General features: G+C 35.4%; 2 protein-coding genes and 1 long non-coding RNA gene across 3 annotated transcripts in view; 2 read left to right on the top strand and 1 right to left on the bottom strand.

Moving 5' to 3' along the window:
• LOC134796336 (uncharacterized) overlaps positions 1-13,539 on the bottom strand; it is a 127,812-nt gene extending 114,273 nt beyond the window's left edge. Inside the window, exons 1-4 of the mRNA XM_063768476.1 lie at positions 13,384-13,539; positions 9,592-9,729; positions 8,842-8,959; positions 5,632-5,837 (exon numbers count right to left, since the gene is read on the bottom strand). Of these exons, the coding sequence (XP_063624546.1) occupies positions 5,632-5,837; positions 8,842-8,863 (228 nt within the window). The 5' untranslated portion in view covers positions 8,864-8,959; positions 9,592-9,729; positions 13,384-13,539. The remainder of the gene's footprint in view (positions 1-5,631; positions 5,838-8,841; positions 8,960-9,591; positions 9,730-13,383) is intronic.
• Positions 1-21,277, top strand: part of LOC134796436 (uncharacterized) — a 266,691-nt gene that overhangs the window by 234,878 nt on the left and 10,536 nt on the right. The window lies entirely within an intron of this gene.
• On the top strand, positions 18,312-19,520 carry LOC134796397 (uncharacterized). The gene has a single exon (XM_063768594.1). It carries the CDS (start codon positions 18,582-18,584, stop codon positions 19,422-19,424), a length of 843 nt encoding a protein of 280 aa, XP_063624664.1. The 5' UTR covers positions 18,312-18,581; the 3' UTR covers positions 19,425-19,520.

Genomic DNA, 21,277 nt, shown 5'->3' with positions numbered 1-21,277 from the left:
CGTGCCTCGGAAGTCAAGAAAAAGTCATTCTCGGATAGATGGCGCACACACCTTTGGCCTATGGTCGGCTAGATGGCGTTGACGACACCGTTTCATATTTAACAATTTTAACACATAGGTATCAGTGAATGAACATGGGTCAAATGATTTAAAAATAATAAAATCATTCATCCATATATATAATTTTTTTCGATAGTTTTATACGTTTTCATTTTGAGTTTTAGTAGTGTGTCGATAGATGGCAGTAAATTTACTGTGACTACAAAATTTACTATGACAGGACCCCTCTATACTATCTATTCTCTTTGCCTATACTAACAGTTATAAAATAAGGTAATTAATTTTAGTAACAGCAGCTTCTCTTCAGGATAACACACTATTTGTTCCTATTTAAATTATTAAGATTAAACAGGGAACAGTTTGAATAGATAGTTCTAATAACCAAACGAAATCTAGGTACTCTAGAGGACACAACAAATGTTACATACTAATAAAACGCAAAGGCAAAAAGTCCGTCTACATTTCTTATGTCATTGTATAACACAGTTCTTTTAGGTCTTTTGTAACTGGAGTTACTGGACAAAAGACATACGGTGCGACGTCGCTTTGTTTTGTCACTTAATATATCGAGTTTCACAGTTGGTACCGTTGTGTGTATAGTTTATTTTCGTACCATGTGATTTCACGTTATTTATAATAGTTTGTGTGCTCTGGGTTCATACTGAAAGGCATTAAAATACGAACTGAAACATCACACAAGTGTTTTAATGCCTACTTTAACAACTAGGTACTTTATCTACATACCTAGAGTTAGACCAAGAAAAGTCTGCAGCGGTTTTGATAGCCCACGCATTACATTGTTATTTTAAACGTCAAACTTCTATGAAATTATGACGTATAAATAACACTTGCACTGCATGCGTGGGCTATCAAATTAGCTGCAGACTTTTCTTGGTCTAACTCTACATATTATAAGCTCTCTATGATGCGTTCAGAACACATGTAAGGACCGACATTACGGCATTTGATCACTAATGGGCGGACGACGGATGCAATATAGGTACGTCAAAATCATGTCAAACGATATACGTAATGCTTCGTAATAAGACGTATCGCCGTGTGCCTGCTATACGGCCACAATTCAAAATTTTTAATTTTCTGGATTATTGCAGATTCGTATTCAAAATTGTTCAATTTACGACCTTATTTCGAGAGCCATAGCATAAAAGGTCTTTAAGAGCCTTTTTCTCACAAGTGGCCTTATGGATTTGATCATAAATTGTCAGACTATTCCCTGCAATACAGCCACTTGCCAGTCTGCCGCCTCCTGCTCCCGCGGCGTTCGCACGTGAACCTGACGGCCCTTTTGAGTTGTGGCTATATAGCACACGTTTTAAATGAAGCTTTTGAGTTGCGTCCTAGAAAATAATAACTAGTAGTTCGCCCCGAACTGAGAACTCGCGGTTAACCAAAAATTATATAGCGATTGACTTTGTTGCACCTACTTAGGTACTCGTATAGTGCGACATAAAATAATAGAAAATAAATGAGGGCGCCACTTTCTACGTAACTATCACATTTTTGACATGGCAACAATTTAGTATGGACATTTTTGAGTTCCATTTTATTTAATTTCTACTATATTATGTCGCTCTATAGGCGGCAATGGATCAAAGATCGCGTGGATTTATTGCAAGGTCTGTGGAGCCCTTAACTGATAGATTTAAGCAAAGAGGTAGTATGTATAATATAGTTGGCTAAGCAGATCTTGTCAATAGAAAAAATGTAGGCGCGAAGGGATATGGTCTCATAGAAAATTTGAGGTTCGCGCCTTTTTCTACTGACAAGATTTGCTTTTTTGCATCAATTTTGAAGCGCCATTTACAAGTTTAGCGTTAACCCTCTGCGACTGATGTGCGGTCTATCAGACACCGCCACATATTTTTTTTGTTGCTTTGTCGGCGTACGGCGCGATATAGTTCTGTCTCGCTCATTACCTTCCTCAAACGACTCGCGGCATCGGACAGTGATGCCCGAGCGGCAGTGTGGTGCATGCATCGGGAGATATGAGCTGCGGGTGTCTCACAGACGTGAGCACAGCAATAAGTCCTGGGTCTGACAGACCTCACCTCATAAAAATATGTACTTGTTCATAGTAATTATGGGGTCTATCAGACGTCACCTCACAAAAACAGTAATGTTTCTATAGTGTCTGAGAGACCTCACCACATAAATAATTATATTTTACATAGTTGATCGACGAAAATCCTTTAAAATAAGTACCGACTTCAGGACTGATTAGTGCCTTATTCTGTCTTTAGATTTTCCTTATTTTTTTCAAGTATAAATATAATGTTGAAAAGAAGGAAAATTAATGAAGTTACTTGAAGTTGTTGATTGTTAAGTTTTTTTTTAATTTTTTTGTTAGCCTAAGTACAAATTGGAAGAAATTGTGATCTCATTAAAATTTATTATATATTTCTTATGAATTTCATTTTAAACGTATTTTACAATTGAGTTTATTAAATTATAAATGGATTGATTGTTATATAAAACAATAGTTACCATTTTGCCATTAGTTTATTTTTAATGAATTATCTAAAATGAGGTCTGATAGACACCACATCAGTAGAATCTCTCTAAAAAAGTCACCACAGTTGCAGAGGGTTAAGTAATATAGATGGCGCAATTTTTTCGAATAAAGGGCTTCGTATATGGCTGTCCCTCCCCTGGATTTAAGTCACCACCATAGAGATTAAAATAAACTGTATCTGTGCTAAGCCGAAATATTTCCTGTCAAATGTCAAATACATATATTATGTTTATTCTATTTTATTTTTATCTTGCTAATTATTTCAAAATGCTAAATTTAAAAACGATATTATAAAAGCGTAAGTCGAGCACTTTCATTTGATACTAAACTCGACCATGTTTCTTGCAAAAAAAATGACCAGAATAGCAAGACCTCTCACAAACAGCTTTTTGGCCTTCTAAGCTCTTCTAGCTCAATAACCCCTTGATCGGGCCTGCTCATAATTTAATGACTAAAATATAATGCCCTCGACTACACGTTTACCCAACTTCATTTAAAATAGAACAAATTTACTTAAGTTCTTGAGTATCAAACTATCTTCTGACAGTTCAGCTTAAAAACATCGAAATGCCGGGACGTGCCGCTAGCCAGCCGCGTGTTCAAAGTCGAATGTAAGAACTTCGCTTCGCTTTGCTTCGCTTCGCTCGCTCGTTCGATTAGATAATGTTGCTGATTATAAGCTAGTTACACATATTATCGCGTACAGTGATCTTGTTCATATCAAAGTTGATAAAATAAAGGGATTTTAACTATTTTGGTGTTTTTATTTATATTTGCATGGTAACCTTTATGCAATAATTTTGTGTTTAAATTTGGCCGCATCCCAAAATCTTTAAAAAACGTATCTGCAATACGGCCACAACTCTAAATACCTGTCTTTCGGGCCTTGTGTCTTAAAAAATAATACATTTCTTTTAAAAAGTGGCGTAGTCATAAGGAGGGTTATATCATTCCGAGTAAAAAAAGCTAAATTTTAAATTCATAGACCCAAAACTAAAGGAGTAAGATCCTATTAAACACCCTGAACTATACTCTCACAACTTTGAGACGCGATTTCTCGAAAAAACGGTTTTTTGAGATGTGGCAGTGTAGCAGGCACACGGCGGTATATTGCATCCGTCGTCCGCCCATTATTGATCACACACTCAATAAAACGTCATCTCGACTGATGATAGAAATGAGATCAAATTCCTTGGTTTTTCAGATGTTCGAAATATGAATGTCATTATTAAATCAATGTCAATATCAACCTAATCATTACTCAATAATAACATTTCCACGGAAAAAAATAGTTGTAACAAAAAAAAATATAATTATTGCAGTTTTTGAACGCATAAAGAATTCAAAGAGAGTTTACGATAATTATGAATGTACATAAAATAATAGTTAGTTATTTACGATGCAAGTGCGAAATTCGACGAGTTGCGAATTACCTATCCGCACATGTATCGAACACATATGATCTATTAAATTTTCGACGTAGTTACGTAATGTGTTTATTATAGCTCCTGGTGTCGTAATGTAGCACCAGCTGTACTGTAAGGGATCCCTTTGTTTCCCATAAACTTATTGTTTCGAATTTCGATAGTCAGAAATTGATATCCATATAATTTATGGACATAAACATCAATAGTCATAATTTTTGTTAAGTATAACGTTTCATAGTTCTAATGTTAAACATCTATAATAGTAAACGCTATAATCACAAAAGTTATAAAATTGTTGAGTATAACATTCAAAGGTATATCAATAATTATTCAGAAATATTTTAAGGCATATATTTTATCGGACTAATGGTCGTTAATCGTATCGTTTTAATGTCATCTCTTTGTTTCCCATAAACTCACTGTTTCGAATTTCGATAGTCATAAAATGATATCCTCTAATATTCTAATATTTAGGATATTAGAGGATATAATATTAAACATTATGACTTTCAATAATTATGTCAAACAAAGGGCCATTTTTAATGACATCCTTCATATAAAGAAAAATGAAATCTGTTTCCTCAGGTAGATTCGTTAGTTACCTTGTGTCCCTCAGAGCGGAAATAGGAGCCCCGCGAAGCGGGGCTCCGTCGACTCATTGGCGGGACGAAATGACTTAATAAGCTACATGAAAAATAAGAAATGGCGGGAAATGAGTAAACCAAACAATAAAACATCGGATTCCTCAGGTAGGTTCGTTAGTTACCTTGTGTCCCTCAGAGCGGAAATAGGAGCTCCGCGAAGCGGGGCTCCGTCGACTCGTTGGCGGGATGAAATGGCTTAATAAACTACATGAAAAATAAGAAATGGAGGGGAAATCAGTAAGCCAAATAAAAAAAATCCCCAGGTACGTAGACAAGCATGCAATTTGATTTGTTTAATTTTATAACTATTGACAATATGACTAATAAAAATTGTGATGGAAAACGTTATGGTCTAAAAAAAATCGGAACTTAAAATTTAGAGAATGCAATAGAGCCCCTACTTATCATTATAATCTGCAATAAAATACCTTATAACGATTATTGTAACCAAGTTTATTGCCTTCAATATTATGTAATGGTATACCTTCTGGACTTTGAATATTATGAGTACCTAACAAATTTTATGACTAACAATAATAGTGACCTGCAAAAATCGGAACTGCAATTTATATTGTTAAAATTTATGACTATTGACAATATGACTAATAAAAATTATGATGGAAAACGTTATGGATTGAATAAATCGGAACAAAAAAATTATGGGAACCGATAGAGACTCGTACTGTAATAGTACATTGTGCAACATGGGGCGTAAGTTGAATATTGCAAACGTGAGAAAGATTTATAGACTCGAGTTTGCAATATTATTACGCCCCGAGTTACACACAATGTTTTTCATCACACTTGCGATACAAAAATTAAGTATAAAGACAAAAAACTGTTAACTAATATGGCACTAGAAACTTCATAACTCCCTAGGGAGAACGCTTTTTCTATAACTCCCGCTAAACCTGCGTGCAATTCCACATTTACTGAGCGAGTGTGATGAAAATAAAATAAAACTTACCTCAATATTGCATTCAAGCCAAGCGTCTTCAGTAAGGAGAAAGAATGATGCATGGGCTGCGTTACATTGAAGTACCAGTGAAGCAGAATGCTGATCTCCCAATAGCTTGGCACCCAAATCTATAACATTCCCTTGATTTTCGGAGATTTTGAAAGCCATGAGGTCAGTGCTGGTGAAAACTGGTGTTTCCATTTTATGCACGAAAACTAGAAGTAAAAAATACTTTTATAAAAAAAATATAATAGCGTACCTATTTATTTATAAGAATTATAACAAGTAATACATATTTATTAGTATATCATTATGAAAATATTATTTTTTACAAAATTAGGTTATAAGACCGCATTTATTACTGGTCGTGCTGGATAATGTTTAGGATAAGTTTTTGTATACCGAAGGAAGTAAGTATTCGGAATGTTATTGCTGACAAATATGATAGCCCAATTCTCGCTCATTGGATTCGGCAAATTAAAGGGGTAGCAACTAGCCCGTATTGAAAACTCTATAGTACTTATATAAATAAGTAATGTTAAAATCTATTTAATATACCTATAACACTAATCTTGAGCTTTAAGTTTAATTTATTTGTTTTGATTTTACTTGTTACTAACAACTTTAAAATCTGTTCTTCGAAATATAATACAGTAAAATTATACATTTTGCGTTTGCGTCAAATCCGGTAGTTCTGATTTTTTGCAGGCTTGTTTATGATGTTGGCCCAATGAATAATTCAAGTTTGTGACCTCGAGCGCCGAACGCAACTTTGTCAAAAATCTAATAAACCGCATTTTTTTTTTGATTTGGGCGATTATAACCCTGAAGTACTAGTTTTTGATAGTAACTTCCTAGGGCGTTTTTATAGTAGACTAAATTTGCTACAATAAGACACTAGAATTGATATTGATAATATTTTCCAAGATGAAGCCTTTCAAAATTTTATAATTTTACGTCAGTTCTTAGCTATAATATAAGGGTTAGGTTGGTTATTTATACGGAATTCATCACCAGCATGTTCTACAAAATATTTATATTCCATAAAAAATATATGAGTGCCTATTTTGAAAAAATATTTTTTTTAAGGAAAATAAATATTTTGTAGAACGTGGCGGTGATGAATTCCGTATCAGTGTTGGGCATTCAAGAATAAAATCATTATTTGAATAAGAATTCGTAGGAATAAAATCATCTCGATTTTATTCCCGTCAAAAATATTCAAATAATTTTGGTCGGGAATAATTCGTATGAGAAAAAATTGAATGAGAATAACTTATTCTTAATCAAATAAATATAATCATGATTTTTAATGGAAATAATATTCCACGAATAAAAATGTAGTCCGGGTGTATAGGTACTAATTACGTATAGTTAGGCAGATGTAATAGTAGTTAGTCTCTTGTCTAATTTATACCTATGTTATGGAATAAAATCTTACAAATTGACAGTCGCATAACGCATAGTTTCAGTAACCGTATTATTTTTAATTTACTAACCAAATCATTAGGTTCAATTTAGCTGGTCTAGGGGCCTAGCCAAGATGCCAATCGTTTCCGCTCCGACAACGAAGCGCTTTGTCTCTATCACTCTTACATATTAGTGCGATAGAGAGACAGAGATAGCGTTTCGTTGTCGTAGCGCAAACGATTGGCATGTTGGGTACGCTCCCAATGTGCCTAACCAAGTTGCCAATTTTTGTTTTTATTTTAATAACCAAATCATTAGGTAAATTTGGCTGTTCTGGCCCCCTGAACAGCTAAATTGTACACAAAGATTTGATGGTTATTAAATAATTAAAAACAAAAGTTGACATCTTGGCTAGGCACCTTAGGTGCGTAGCCAATATGCCAATCGTTTGCGCTACGAGAACGAAACGGCATCTCTGTCTCTCTATCGCACTAATATGTAAGAGTGATAGAGACAGAAAGTGCTTCGTCGTCGGAGCACAAGCGATTGGCATCTTGGCTAGGCCCCCAGAACAGCTAAATTTACTTAATGATTTGGTTATTAAATTAAAAACAAAAATTGTCATCTCGGCTAGGCACCATGGGTGCGTAGCCAACATGCCAATCGTTTGCGTTACGACAACGAAACGCTATCTCTGTCTCTCTATCGCACTAATATGTAAGAGTGATAGAGACAGAAAGCGCTAAAAACAGCTAAATTGTACCTAATGATTTGGTTATTAAATTAAAAACAAAAATTGGCATCTTAGCTAGGCACCCAATCGTTTGCGGCACGAGCGCTACGACAACGAAACGCTATCTGTCTCTCTATTGCACTAATATGTAAGAGTGATAGAGAGAGACTATGCGCAACTCTACGGAGCGTCAACGTTTGGCATGTTGGCTAAGCACCCTGATCGGATGATAGAACTAGATAGTGTATAGCGGAACTCTTCAATGTGTACTATACCTAAACTAAAGTAACAAATATCAAATCAATCCGAGTTTTAAATAGAAGGGTGAAAATCAACTTACAAAATATAACCAATTGTACTACAAAAATTAACTTAATTCTAAATAACATTTTAATTGAATAAAACCTTAGTTAGAATAGCCCCACTTCTAGAATAATTATTCTGTTTTTTATGCCGCATTTAAAATAAAAGTCACATGAATTATTCACCTTAATTTTATTCTAAAATAACTAGTGCAAGAATTATTCTAATTCAAATCGATTTGAATAAGAATAAAATTTCTGTTTTTATTCTTATTCTTATTCCAGTTAATTTTTGCCCAACTCTGTTCCGTATAAATTACCTGCCTAACCCTTATATTACACCTAAGAACCGATGTAAAATTATAAAATTTTGAAAGGCTTTATCTCGGAAAATATTAGATGTACAGAGACAATTCTAGTGTCTTATTGTAGCAAATTTAGTCTACTTTAAAAACGCCCTAGGAAGTTACTACCAAAAACTATTAGTATATAACCCTAAAGTTATAATCGCCCAAATCTAAAAAAAAATTGCGGTTTATTCGATTTTTGACAAAGTTGCGTTCGGCGCTCGAAGTCACAAACTAGGATTATTCATTGGGCCAACATCATAAACAAGTCTGTAAAAAATCATAACTACCGGATTTGATGCAAACGAGCCAGGTTACAAAATTCGACAAAGTTACTCGATTAATAAAGATTTTTTATTTTTTTATTTATAATTTGGCTGAAATTATAATGATGAAGAATAATAATATGAAGATTGTAATGACTCACTGTTCAACTCGGGTGGCTCCATGTAACAGGTGATTGGCACAAGCAATCCTTTGCCCAAAGAGGTGCGTATACGCAGCTCGTCACGAAAAGCGCGCACGTCGTTCGGGTGGAAGTGTATCTGGACACGGGACAAGCAAATATTTTAATCACAGTAACAATTTTAAGGGTTCCTTACTCAAAGGGTAAAAACGGGACCCTTATACTAAGACTTCGCTGTCCGTCTGTCTGTCCATCTGTCTGTCTGTCTGTCTCTGTGTCTGTCTGTCTGTCTGTATGTCTGTCTGTCCGTCTATCTGTCACCAGGGTATCGTATGAACCGTGATAGCTCAGCAGTTGAAATTTTGTTTGATGAAATGATGTAGGTACCTATTTCTGTTGCCGCTATAACAACAAATACTAAAAACAGAATAAAATAAATATTTAAGTGGGACTTCCATACAATAAACGTGATTTTATTTGCCGTTTTTTGTGTGATGGTACTCGCGCACGAAGGAACCCTTCGTGCGCGAGTCCGACTCGCACTTGGCCGGTTTTTTTTCATGCTTCGTATTCGTCTCAAATGTTAATTTTAGGGTAGTAACGTTGAAAGAAAGCATGCGAAAAGAAAAGATAATGAAAAGTTAAGAAACCAATCCCAAGAAGTGGGGGTTGCCCCACAAGATTTTTATATTTAAAAATTACCAAAAATAGCCCCTGTTTTAAGTAGGTTTGTAAGTGGTGTTGGTTACAAAACGAATTTGAGCGAGTTACCTTAAATTCAGTATTTGAGCCGGAAGTGACCCGTAGACCATGAGAACCGGAAAGCTCTACATTAAGCTCGCTACGCTTCGGCAGTGACACAGACAGACGAATTTCAAACTTCGATACGTTGATTAATCGGAGATGTTGCTGAGGAAACAAATTATGGCGTCATTGATAAACGTTTGTCAAACCGTACCTTAGAGCATTTAATAACCGGAGTCGCCTTTAAGAGCTTACCCCTCTGCCGAAAACCTTGCACAATTGTGCAAACTTTTGTATGGACTGACCGTTTGTTTGACATGGCTATTTGTACGTTACGTACAAATCATGTAGACATAGCCATACATTTGACGTGCCCCTCCCCCGCAAAAATCGGCAGACTGTTTTGTACATAAAATGATAGCCAACGCGTCTCCAGTTACTAAATGCTCTAAGAACCTTACAAACCGTCGATAACGGCATTGTCACTTAACTGTATACCATGAAAAACGTTGTCACCCTACCTGCCACTGTTTGTACAGTCGCCATCAGATATATCGGAGCGGCCAAGGTGCTCACAAATATCGGAACACGCCTCTATTGTCAGGGCGTTAGAGCGCGTGTTCAGATATTGTAAACACCTTGGCCGCTCCGATATATCTGATGGCGACTGTATGTGGTCTGTAATAGACTGAAACGCCTATGATAATGATGTACCATTAACGGCCAGTTAGCAATCGTCACAAAACTGACGGTCAATGTCAAATCGCATACCTACATTTTGTTAGGAATTTAACGGTGAGACGTTACTGAAACAAGACTTAAGTCGCGCTTTAAAGTACAAGTTAAAATGGCCATAATCGTTTGTCCCAATACTTAATGTTAACATTTAAAATTTCTGTTTGTTAGAATGAGACAAAATTTAACAGAGGTTTGTAAGAGGTTGCTAAGTTTTATGCATAAGGGCAGTTTTAGAATAGAATTCAAAGCTGTGAGCATTATAAACTCCTCAAATGGAAAAGAGGCTACAACGAGCTTCTGTGAAAGTTGTACAGAAGGGGCAAATTCTGGCCGACGTCCAATACACTTGAGGAACTGGGCATTTCTATTTCAAGTTGTTCCAAAAATGTTGTGTTAGAATTGGAATTTTTTATATTATTTCTACTCAGAATTACGAATTACTGAGAAATTTATATTTATTGTCTCAATGTCCAATGTTGGTGATTTTTAGTTCAGACAAGACTTTTGTTTATTTTGTGGGTGAAGTAAAAAAAAAACTGAGTAAATTATATAATAACACATAGGCCAATATACATCGAAAAACTTAGGGTAGAAAAGGGGTTTCAATCGATGTATGGAAGGGCGGGGTCCCATTGTTTCCCATAAAGTTTTAAGTCATAATGTATTGTTTGTCATATTATCGTTAGTCATAAAACTGAAACCGTTAACTTTTCAGGATTTTCGTAAGGTTATTCCATAGATAGGTTAGGTTGGTTAGGTTTGTTTTTCAATCGATGTATGGAAGGGCACCCCTTTGTTTCCCATAATGTTTTAAATCATAATGTATTGTTTGTCATATTATCGTTAGTCGTAAAACTGAAACCGTTAACTTTTCAGGATTTTCGTAAGGTTATTCCATAGATAGGTTAGGTTGGTTAGGTTTGTTTTATGGCAATCCTGAAATGTTACGCGTTTCTGAGAAAAACCAATTATGACTAACGAAAATTCGGACAAACAATACATTATGACTTAACATTATTTGGGAAACAATAGAGACCCGTGGAACGGCGGCACCGTCGTCGAATATTATTATTTGAAATTATATACGAGTATAACCACTTCAATATCGTATCGATATAAAAGAAAAATTGCAAAAGTACTAAAGTACGAAAAACACGAATATTGGATCCTTGAAAGGTTTTAAAATTAAGTGTGCTTTTGTCCTTTTGCAAGAGTTCCATAATGAGCACTTGTAACGAAAAACCGGCGATGAAATACAATATCTAAAGTAACACATAAATGGCCATGTTGGGTGTTTTCCTGCTTTAGTATTTATGCTCGTTGAAATAAGGTCCAATTTGGAACCAACCATCAGAATCAAATAAGAGTTCTGTGAAGTAACTGCTTGGATAAATATTGTCAGGGGTATAGCGAACAATAAAATTCAGGAGAAAGGGAAAATTTAATTTAAGGAATATTAAAGAGTTAAAATAAGTAATAAGTAAATGAGTATATAAAAATGGGTCTATATTAAAAATACGTAATTATAACATAACTTTATATACCTAACACATTGTGAAGACTTTTTTAAAAGCATTTTAATTTTGAAATGTCCCTTGTTTGAGGTCATTCGCTTAATTACATAATACATAATGCTTGAACTATTTTCTGGCATACATCCAAACTCGTTTTGACTATAATGTACCCAGACCTAGTCAGTCCCTTTCACGCACTTAGTGAGGTATTGAAGCTTGAAGCAAGTCACTGGCGCGAAGCTCACAATACAAGGAAATGGCGTTTTCTTGTCACTTTATACGAGTGAGACTACTAGGCGCATTCGAATTTCTTAATCTCTACTAGATACGATATTTATGCTCTTACGTATTATAGAGGTAACTAATATATTTGTGCGAATGCAGCAGTTGCCATTACAGATGTAGGTAGTGCGTAATTACTTTCCTTCGTATTTTCACGGAAACGTACGAACGGGACTTCCGGTTCGAGCGCCATCTTGATGGCACGCGTCGGGATCAATTGCTTTGTTTTTTGCTCATTAATATTGTTTAAAGTGTAATATCGATAGCCTATTATACAGTAAACTAATGTGGTAGTGTGCAGTGAATTTATCTTGAAGCACGTTTAACCATCATTTTGGAGTCAACGGCCGGTTGTCCACGTGTTTCTTGTAAACACTGTCTTGTACTAACCGTACAATTTCAATCGTTTTACCCTGCTACTACGACCTTGACACTGGCGAAATAGCCCCAATGGGCTGAAGCCATAATTTTAAAAGAATTATGAACGTACGAACGTGTCTTGCTATTTCAGTCAGTCACGGTACAAAAAGTACTGAGGTTGATTGAAGTAACATGACAAATACGAACGTTTCCGAGAAAATACGAAGGAATAGGTACAATGATGTACTACTGTAACTGTAATCTAAATATAAGACAAGTATAAAACAGTTACTTGTTACTTAGATATTAAAAGACAGCGCACTGCTTAAACCGTTGAAGATGGATCTTCATACTTTAATTTAAACATAATAATATAGGTGTTGAACTAAAGTCGTCGACATAGCCCACCGGATTAGCAAGCTGAAGTGGCAGTGGGCCGGTCATATTAGCCGTAGAACCGATAACCGTTGAGGTAGGCGAGTTCTGGAGTGGAGACCGCGCATCGGCAAACGTAGCGTAGGACGCCCTCAGACTAGATGGAGCGATGACCTTCGCAAGGCGGCTGGCAAGAGCTGGATTAGAGTTGCTGCAAATCGTGCTCAATGGCGTGCAATAGGAGAGGCCTATGTCCAGCAGTGGACGAGAGTAGGCTGATAATGATGATGATGATGAATATAGGTGTTATATTCCGGTACATATAAAGTTGAACACAATAAATGCTTATCTTATTTCATTTACAGTAGAAATTAACTAAGAGAGATGATTTGATGAGTGAAAATGGGGTTGAAAGATTTGGCTGGTTGTCGTTGGAAAGTCATAAGCGGCGGCTAGTGTAAAATAAATATCAAATCAATTTTACATCTTTTCAAAATTCGAATGCGTCTTTAGTTTTTTTTGGGTCGCTGCCAATAGTGTAGGTACTCACAGTATGAGTAGGTCCCAGAGTGAAGTTAACGAAGTTAATTTGTTCTGGCAAGCAGTATATGTATTCAGGCTGTGGTCTTATTATCTCGACGGGCGGTGCGGGCGTTTTCCTAACAGCCAGCTCGCCAACGCTGAAGAAATATAATTTAAGTAACTGATAATAATTATCAATACACTTAAGAGTCAAACGCACGTAGCCGCCAAATTAAAGCATGTCATTTTAAAATGAGAGCGTAACTTCTTTTTGTATATGGAATCTACTTTTTGGCGGCCAGTTTCTCTAAGCTAAAGAGAATTTGAAATAGAGGAATATTGTCAAAGTAAATTATGTAAGTAGTCAGTACATTTACTGCCATCTTTCGACACAAATAACGATTCAAACTTTTGGAACGCCATTTGACTTTGAGCCTTATTCTTTTTCTGATATGATTTAAATTTATTAAATGTCAAAAAGTATCGCCATCTACTCGAGGATTTACTCTAGAGTAGATGGCGATATTTTACGATGGCAGTAAATGTACTGACTACATAATTTACTTTGACAATAGCATAGAAATATTCGCGTCTGCTTTAAATGCCGAAAAAAAAGTCGCAACACAGGAAATAAAATGCGTCTGTACGGGACAGCCCGTGGAATGCTCCTTTATCTGAATATGTGCATTTCAAACCTGTAAGTCTGCCTGGAGCACTCGTCAAGCCCAATCGTTGTAAGTGGCTGATGCATTCGTGTGTCCACTGGTTTATCCTTGTGGATGACGTCGCAAGAACTTTTGTTCAGAACATTTTGAACCCAAAGGCTCTTGTTACCTGTCAAAATAATTATTATTTACCGGATGATAGGCCTAGTAGGAATTTGTTGTTTTATTAGTACTCGTAACCCTTAAGCACGTATGTGCATAAGTATATAGGTATTTATAAACTTTTAATAAGTATTTATTATATCTAAGTATATATTATGATGTCTTTTTATAGATACATTTGATATATTTGTTATATATTCAAAACTAAACCTCTTTAGAGTGAAAGTTTATCAGAGAGAAAGTGGGGTAGGTATAGACTACACGATAGGTACTTACTTTAAAGGAGCTAAGTAATCACTATTGAAAATGTTTGCCTCAATTTTGCCCGAAGCTTTAAAAGTTATCAAACTTTGTGATAATTTTCCGGGTACCAAAAAGAATAGATAGTATAGAGGGGTCCTGTCATTGTAAATTTTGTAGTCACAGTAAATTTACTGCCATCTATCTACACACGACTAAAACTCAAAATGAAAACGTATAAAGTTATCAAAAAATGTATATATATGGATAAATGATTTTATTATTTTTATATCATTTTGATCCATGTTCATTCAACTAATATCTATGTGTTAAAATTGTTAAATATGAAACGGTGTCGTCTCGCCATCTAGCCGAGGATAGGCTAAAGGTGTGTGCGCCATCTATTCGAGAATGACTTTTGCTTCAATTCCGAGGCACGTTTTTTCCTTAGACTTTATTCGTCTTATACGAAGTTAGATATGTCTTTGCGGGTACTAAATCATCTCATTTCGAAACAGAGTCGAGGAGACCGCTACATAATATATAAGCCCGCCGGGTAATTAATATTATGAGATATTATTTAATTACGCAACTATTTTCAATAGCATCCCATTACCATCTTAGCACTTTCATATTGGATGCCAGGGTTTCTCTTACAGACAAAGGTACAGAAAGTACAGATAAAACTAAGGCTCATGATCTCCTTTTGAGAGCTTAATTCTAACTGATTTATTCCTAATGTATATTTTGCGAAAATTTATAATTTCATTATCGTTCTGAGAAGTTCATTTTGGTGCATCGGAATTCGGACCCATGCAAAAGGTTTTGAGCGTGCATACTTTACCTATCGGCTACTAGTGCTGCGTTTGGATACCTAATAGCCTTCGTTTGCAAAAAGATTTCTTATCAAAACAGACAAAGGTATATACAAGTAAGCGTGATCTCGGACTAGCATTGTGGGGAACATGATATCAAATAAATTACTCTTTATTAATATCAAAAACGTGCTTGGGCAAGATTTTGTAAGTTACTTTTCATGACTATTTATGAATTCAGCCTTGTTATCTATCCGATAGATGGATTATAAGATGGAACGAAGCGCTGGTGGCCTAGCGGTAAGAGCGTGCGACTTTCAATCCGGAGGTCGCGGGTTCAAACCCCGGCTCGTACCAATGAGTTTTTCGGAACTTATGTACGAAATGTCATTTGATATTTGCCAGTCGCTTTTCGGTGAAGGAAAACATCGTGAGGAAACCGGACTAATCCCAATAAGGCCTAGTTTCCCCTCTGGGTTGGAAGGTCAGATGGCAGTCGCTTTCGTAAAAACTATTAAGCACTAGTTTTTACGAAAGCGACTGCCATCTCAAATCATGGGATTAGTTGTCAAGCGGACCCCAGGCTCCCATGAGCCGTGGCAAAATGCTGGGATAACACGAGGAAGAAGAAGATGGATTATAGGATTTATCAAACTGGATGGGTACGCTGACAGGATTAATTTCAGTACAATTTTGCGAGATTAGGCGTTTTTATATAGATTATGAATTACATGGCGATGATACCTGTCAACCTACTCATCGAGTTTGGAAAATACTATAGTTCCCTCGGACGGATCCCTTTATTTGACATAATGATTGAAAGTCATAATGTAATGATTGTCAGATTATCATTAGTCATAATTCTGAAACCGGTAACTTTACAGGATTTTCGTAAGGTCATCCTATAGATAGAGGTTAGGTTAGGTTTGTTTTATGGAATCCTGAAAAGTTACGCGTTTCTGAAAAAAACCAAATTATGACTACCGAAAATGCGGACAAACAATACATTATGACTTAAAACTTTATGGGAAACAATGTAGACCCATTTGTGCAATTTTGTACTATTATTTACAAGCTCTGTAAGTGTTTGTCGTTTATAAATACAAACAAAAAATAGTGCATAGTTTGTTCAGTAAACATTCGTGTTATATTGGGAAAATAAATAAATTAATTTTATAGGGCAATTACTGCTCAAAAGTAGGATAATTAAAAGAGAGATTTATAATGATGACAAGGACACGGTGATGAATAGTTGTAGCTATGAACAGTCGCCATCAGATATATCGGAGAGGCCAAGGTGTTCACAATATCTGGACACGCACTCTAACGCCTTGACAATAGAGGCGTGTTCAGATATTTGTGAACGCCTTAACCACTCCGATATATATGACGGTGACTGTACTGTACCTACCCGTAATTTAGGTCGCTGGCGTTGTTTCATCATGATAGTTTTTAGTTGATCAAAAAATTTCACGAAAACTATAAAATATGAAAATACTTAATAGAAATTTTCAAGACAACAAAGAGAACACGATTTTAATTAATTAGATGTAAATCTACTGGGCTTCATGACCTGAGTGACATACGCTACATTTATTTATTTAATCTTTATTGCACAATTCAGAAGGTACATTTCAGCTTGAGAAGAAGGAAAAGCATGTACATTGTACAAGTTAAACCCGGATTTAACGGGACGAGTAGTTGCAATTTTGCAACAGACTGAATTTTAATTATTTTGTGGTGAGTTTTCCAAGTTCCGACTTAACTTCTAACGACTTTCACCAAGGAGGAGATTTGGCCGAAGAGTATTGAGTTCAGGCGGTTTCGTAGCGGGCTCCCTAACACCTCGGGGTTGCGCAAATAATGTGTTTTTAGTACATTTAATTCAATGAATGAATGAATGAATATTTGGACTATTAGTTGTCTGATAGTAAAAATGTTGCATTTCTTTTCTTCTTCCAAAAACGAGGTTATGTTTTTATATGGTTCTATAGTAAAATCGATAGTCGGGTAATACATTTTAAAACCTTTTATTTGTTACCTGTCGCACTGTGCAGAATACTTGGCATAAGATCTTTTCTCACAATCAAGCCATCTCGCTCTTCATCTTGCTTGCCCTCAGGGCCATAAAGTTTGTACAAGTTTGGGTCAGGCTTCTTAGATATTCTCTTCGCAAAAGTTTGTCTCAATACGCCTTCGTGGTGCCAGATCTTTTCGCATTCCGAATTGTATTTTTCCAGCTAAAATGATATAAAACTGTTATGTAACGGCTAAGATCAGTCCAGTGACTAGTGATAGTGAGAATATCCAGATATCATCTGAGTACTAAATGATGGAACTGACAGTAACTTGTACTTTGAGATATTCTGAGATCTAACATTAATCAGTATTATCCAATATTACATTTTATTTTACTTTGGTTTAGTCGAATAAAGATTTTAAAGAAAACCATAAATAAGTAATTAAGTATGTCCATATGTTTTATGTTATTAATTATATGTTTAAAATCCATTTCAATAGATATCCTTTGTTATTATTTTAATTTATTGTGCACACATGGCTGTGGTGTAGTTTTGCCGTTAGCAGATTTCGAGTATCAATAACCAGACACAGATTTATGAGAATAGACTACGAAAACCTGTTAATGAAATCAAACTAGTTTGATTGTCATTTTCAGTGTCAGTGTGTAAAGAGTAAATGTATGAATTTAAAGTTCATTCTGATGGTAGACGCTTTAACAACATTTTGAGCTTTCGCCTATTTGTATACCTATATTTAATTCTTCATTCTTATCATTTTTAAATGGCCAACTCTATCTAAATCTAAATAACGATGAACTTAAATTTAAAGCTAACAACTTAGCTGCTCTCTGCGGTATCTATTTAATTCGGTCTTTTATAAAAAACAAAGCGTTTTACGACTCTAAACCCAGATGGCCACTTGATAATTAGCTCCAACGATACTTTTATCAACAAGCGACAACATGCTTTGTTAATTTAACATAGCGTAAGTTAATACAATTACAACTATCAATGATTCATCCCAGTTTTTAGTAACAACAACATTTTATCGGCGGCACTTCAGTAGATTCGACGACTAACGCGTGTCGAGTTCAAATAACAACAGTAAATAAAGTTTTTAAGTAAGCAATGTACAAAATTTACGATAAGTGGTTAACAGCAATATCTCAATGAAACTGCAAGTCATAAAGATCGGTTTGAACTAAAAATTCAATTCAGTTAAGCCGTTTCAATGACGAGTGTTTAAATATTACGAAGTTATTTTTGCACTCGTTACTGGCAGTCACTCTCTAGAGTTATACACAAACAGTGCCGTCAGTTGAAATGGCCAATCAGAGTGCGGAAAATATAAATTTGACCCAATTGGGAGCAATTGAAGTGTTGCAAGTTTTCAAGACGCCTTGGCTGTTGGGGATTGCAGTGTCTGCGGTTTGTTTGATATTACAGTTGCTCGTGCTGATTCTGATTCCAAATGCAAGAAAATACGACGAAAAAGTGTTAGTGCAACTAACCATTGCGAGGATTGTGAATACAGTGTGCGAATTTCTGATATCATTCGAGAATTTGGAACAAGGATTATTCAACGATGTGGTATACGGCTTGTATTTTCAGTCGGATTTCGCTCTAGTTTCCTGGATGTTTATTTTCACGAAGAATTTATATGACAAAGTGGTTTTGGTGTTTGTTTACGAGAAAATAAGATTACGTATTGTTTCATGTTTAGTCTGGTTTTTGACATTGCCTGTTGGAGTTTTATGTCCAGTCTTATTAACGTATTACAAAGAATACTGGAATATTTTCTACAAATCGTACTCTCAGGTTAAGTTTTTCATGTTGCTTTTGAACGCATTGATTTTTGTAGAGATATTTCACGTGGCGTGTAAAATAGGTGTTGATAGAACGAAAAATGTGAAGCATTTAGTAAAGACTTCCGTGATAGCTTTTATATTAGTGTGCATTACTAGTGCTCAAGTTTTAATAACAGATTTACTTTCGTATTTCATAGTTGGTCATGAGGATATAATTTACACATTTTGTGTTGTAAATTCATTTCAAACATTCGCTATAACCATCATATTTATTATTTTAGCTGGAAAGAAACTTAAAACGGATTCGATAGTCGTAGTAATATTATTTGAATTAAAAAAACTTTTGTCAACTAGTTAATAGTTGGTACAAATTCGTGACTAGATTCTAATCAGTACCCGTACCACGAGTCACTGACAGTGTCAACACTAATGCGGGCTGTACACACTCGTCGAGACATCCCGAGACAGGCAGAGAAAGAGTGTGTACCTACATACTGCTCCCTTCTCGTTTCTCTCTTCCTCGTCTCGTCTCGCGCTTCTCCGATTGGATAGGAGCGTTGCCGAGACTCTCAGCGAGAGGCTCTCGACGAGTGTGTACAGTCGCCATAACATATACGCTAACGTCTACGTAATTTATTATGTATATATCTCGCTCGCACTAAGATGTCAGTACTATAGTAGTAGTAGTAAGTGTTATTGTACAAAAAGACATATTAAAAATAACATACAATTAGTAAGAAGTACAAAGGCGAACTTATCCCTACAGTTACAGTATTTCATTTTATTTTTGGATTACAAAGAACTCATGAGACGTAAGCATGTGGTACTAATCATATACTAGGTAAATCCAGTAAAATATTGTAGTTAATAATGACGAAGGTGTATTCCGTTACTTCTGAAAAGTTCGAATTGTCGGGTATTTCCAAAAATTGTATAAAAAGAGGAAGGAAACTAAATTTTCATTATAGGAAGGTAGTAAAATGAGTGACATACTCGTATATGATATTATTCGTAATAAATACGTTATCAAATTTATGCTAGTGCTATAGAGGTACTTATACGCTAATGCAGAGCAATTTAATCATATTGATAAGATTTGTACCTATTATAAATTAAAACTAAGTTGTTGCATGTGTAAATTAGGTACTTAAATAATAGAAACCTTTTAGTTTGGGACCTCAGGATTCGCTTATCATTAATCCTTATCTAACCTTATCGGATTCAATATAAATTAGAACTAATAAAGAAGTATTAATCAGTATTTTCATGGATATAATAACTGTTTATAAGTTTAGTAAGTATACTAAAAAACGCTGGTGGCCTAGCGGTAAGAGCGTGCGACTTTAAATCCGGAAGTCGCGGGTTCAAACCCCGGCTCGTACCAATGAGTTTTTCGGAACTTATGTACGAAATATCATTTGATATTGGCCAGTCGCTTTTCGGTGAAGGAAAACATCGTGAGGAAACCGGACTAATCCCAATAAGGCCTAGCTTCCCCTCTGGGTTGGAAGGTCAGATGGCAGTCGCTTTCGTAAAAACTAGTGCCTACGTCAAATCATGGGATTAGTTGTCAAGCGGACCCCTCATGAGCCGTGGCAAAATGCCGGGATAACGCGAGGAAGAAGAAGTTTAGTAAGTATAGGTATTATGTTTGTACAAGTAGGTAGGTATAAGTACTTATTATCAAAATCGGAAACGGGTTGAGTGCAGCTATCGCACCATATTTATTAATAGTGACATGTTTGTTATTGTTGATATTAAGAACGAATGTTATGTTATGACCAATAAATATATTTAGTACCTATTGATAATCTTTGTTTTCCCCGTTCACTTATAATTCTTATTCTAATTTTAATAAGCGTCAAAAAACATGTAGATCTGCATCGTAATAGGTAAATAGTAGTTTGTGTTACAAGGGATCAAAATGATATATTTCCGACAAGGGCGTACATTGAATCCTGAGCGTACTTAATGAGGGATTCAAGTGTTAACGCCCGAGACGAAATAATTTTGATACCGTGTGGCACATACTGCTTTTCACATCAACTATAAGGAAAATAAAAAAATAAATAAATGAAGAAATTATCATTTGTATCAAAACACTACTTATTTAAGCTAAAAAAATTGTATGTAAAAATGAAAAAAAAAATGTGTCCTATAACAGAAAATTACCACTTTGATCCTTTCTAACAGGGAAGAAAAGTGCCACTT

The sequence above is a fragment of the Cydia splendana genome, chromosome 13, assembly GCF_910591565.1.
Source record: "Cydia splendana chromosome 13, ilCydSple1.2, whole genome shotgun sequence".
Taxonomy (NCBI): domain Eukaryota; kingdom Metazoa; phylum Arthropoda; class Insecta; order Lepidoptera; family Tortricidae; genus Cydia; species Cydia splendana.
Note: the sequence above shows the minus strand (reverse complement) of the source record. Positions and strands in the feature narration are given on the sequence as shown.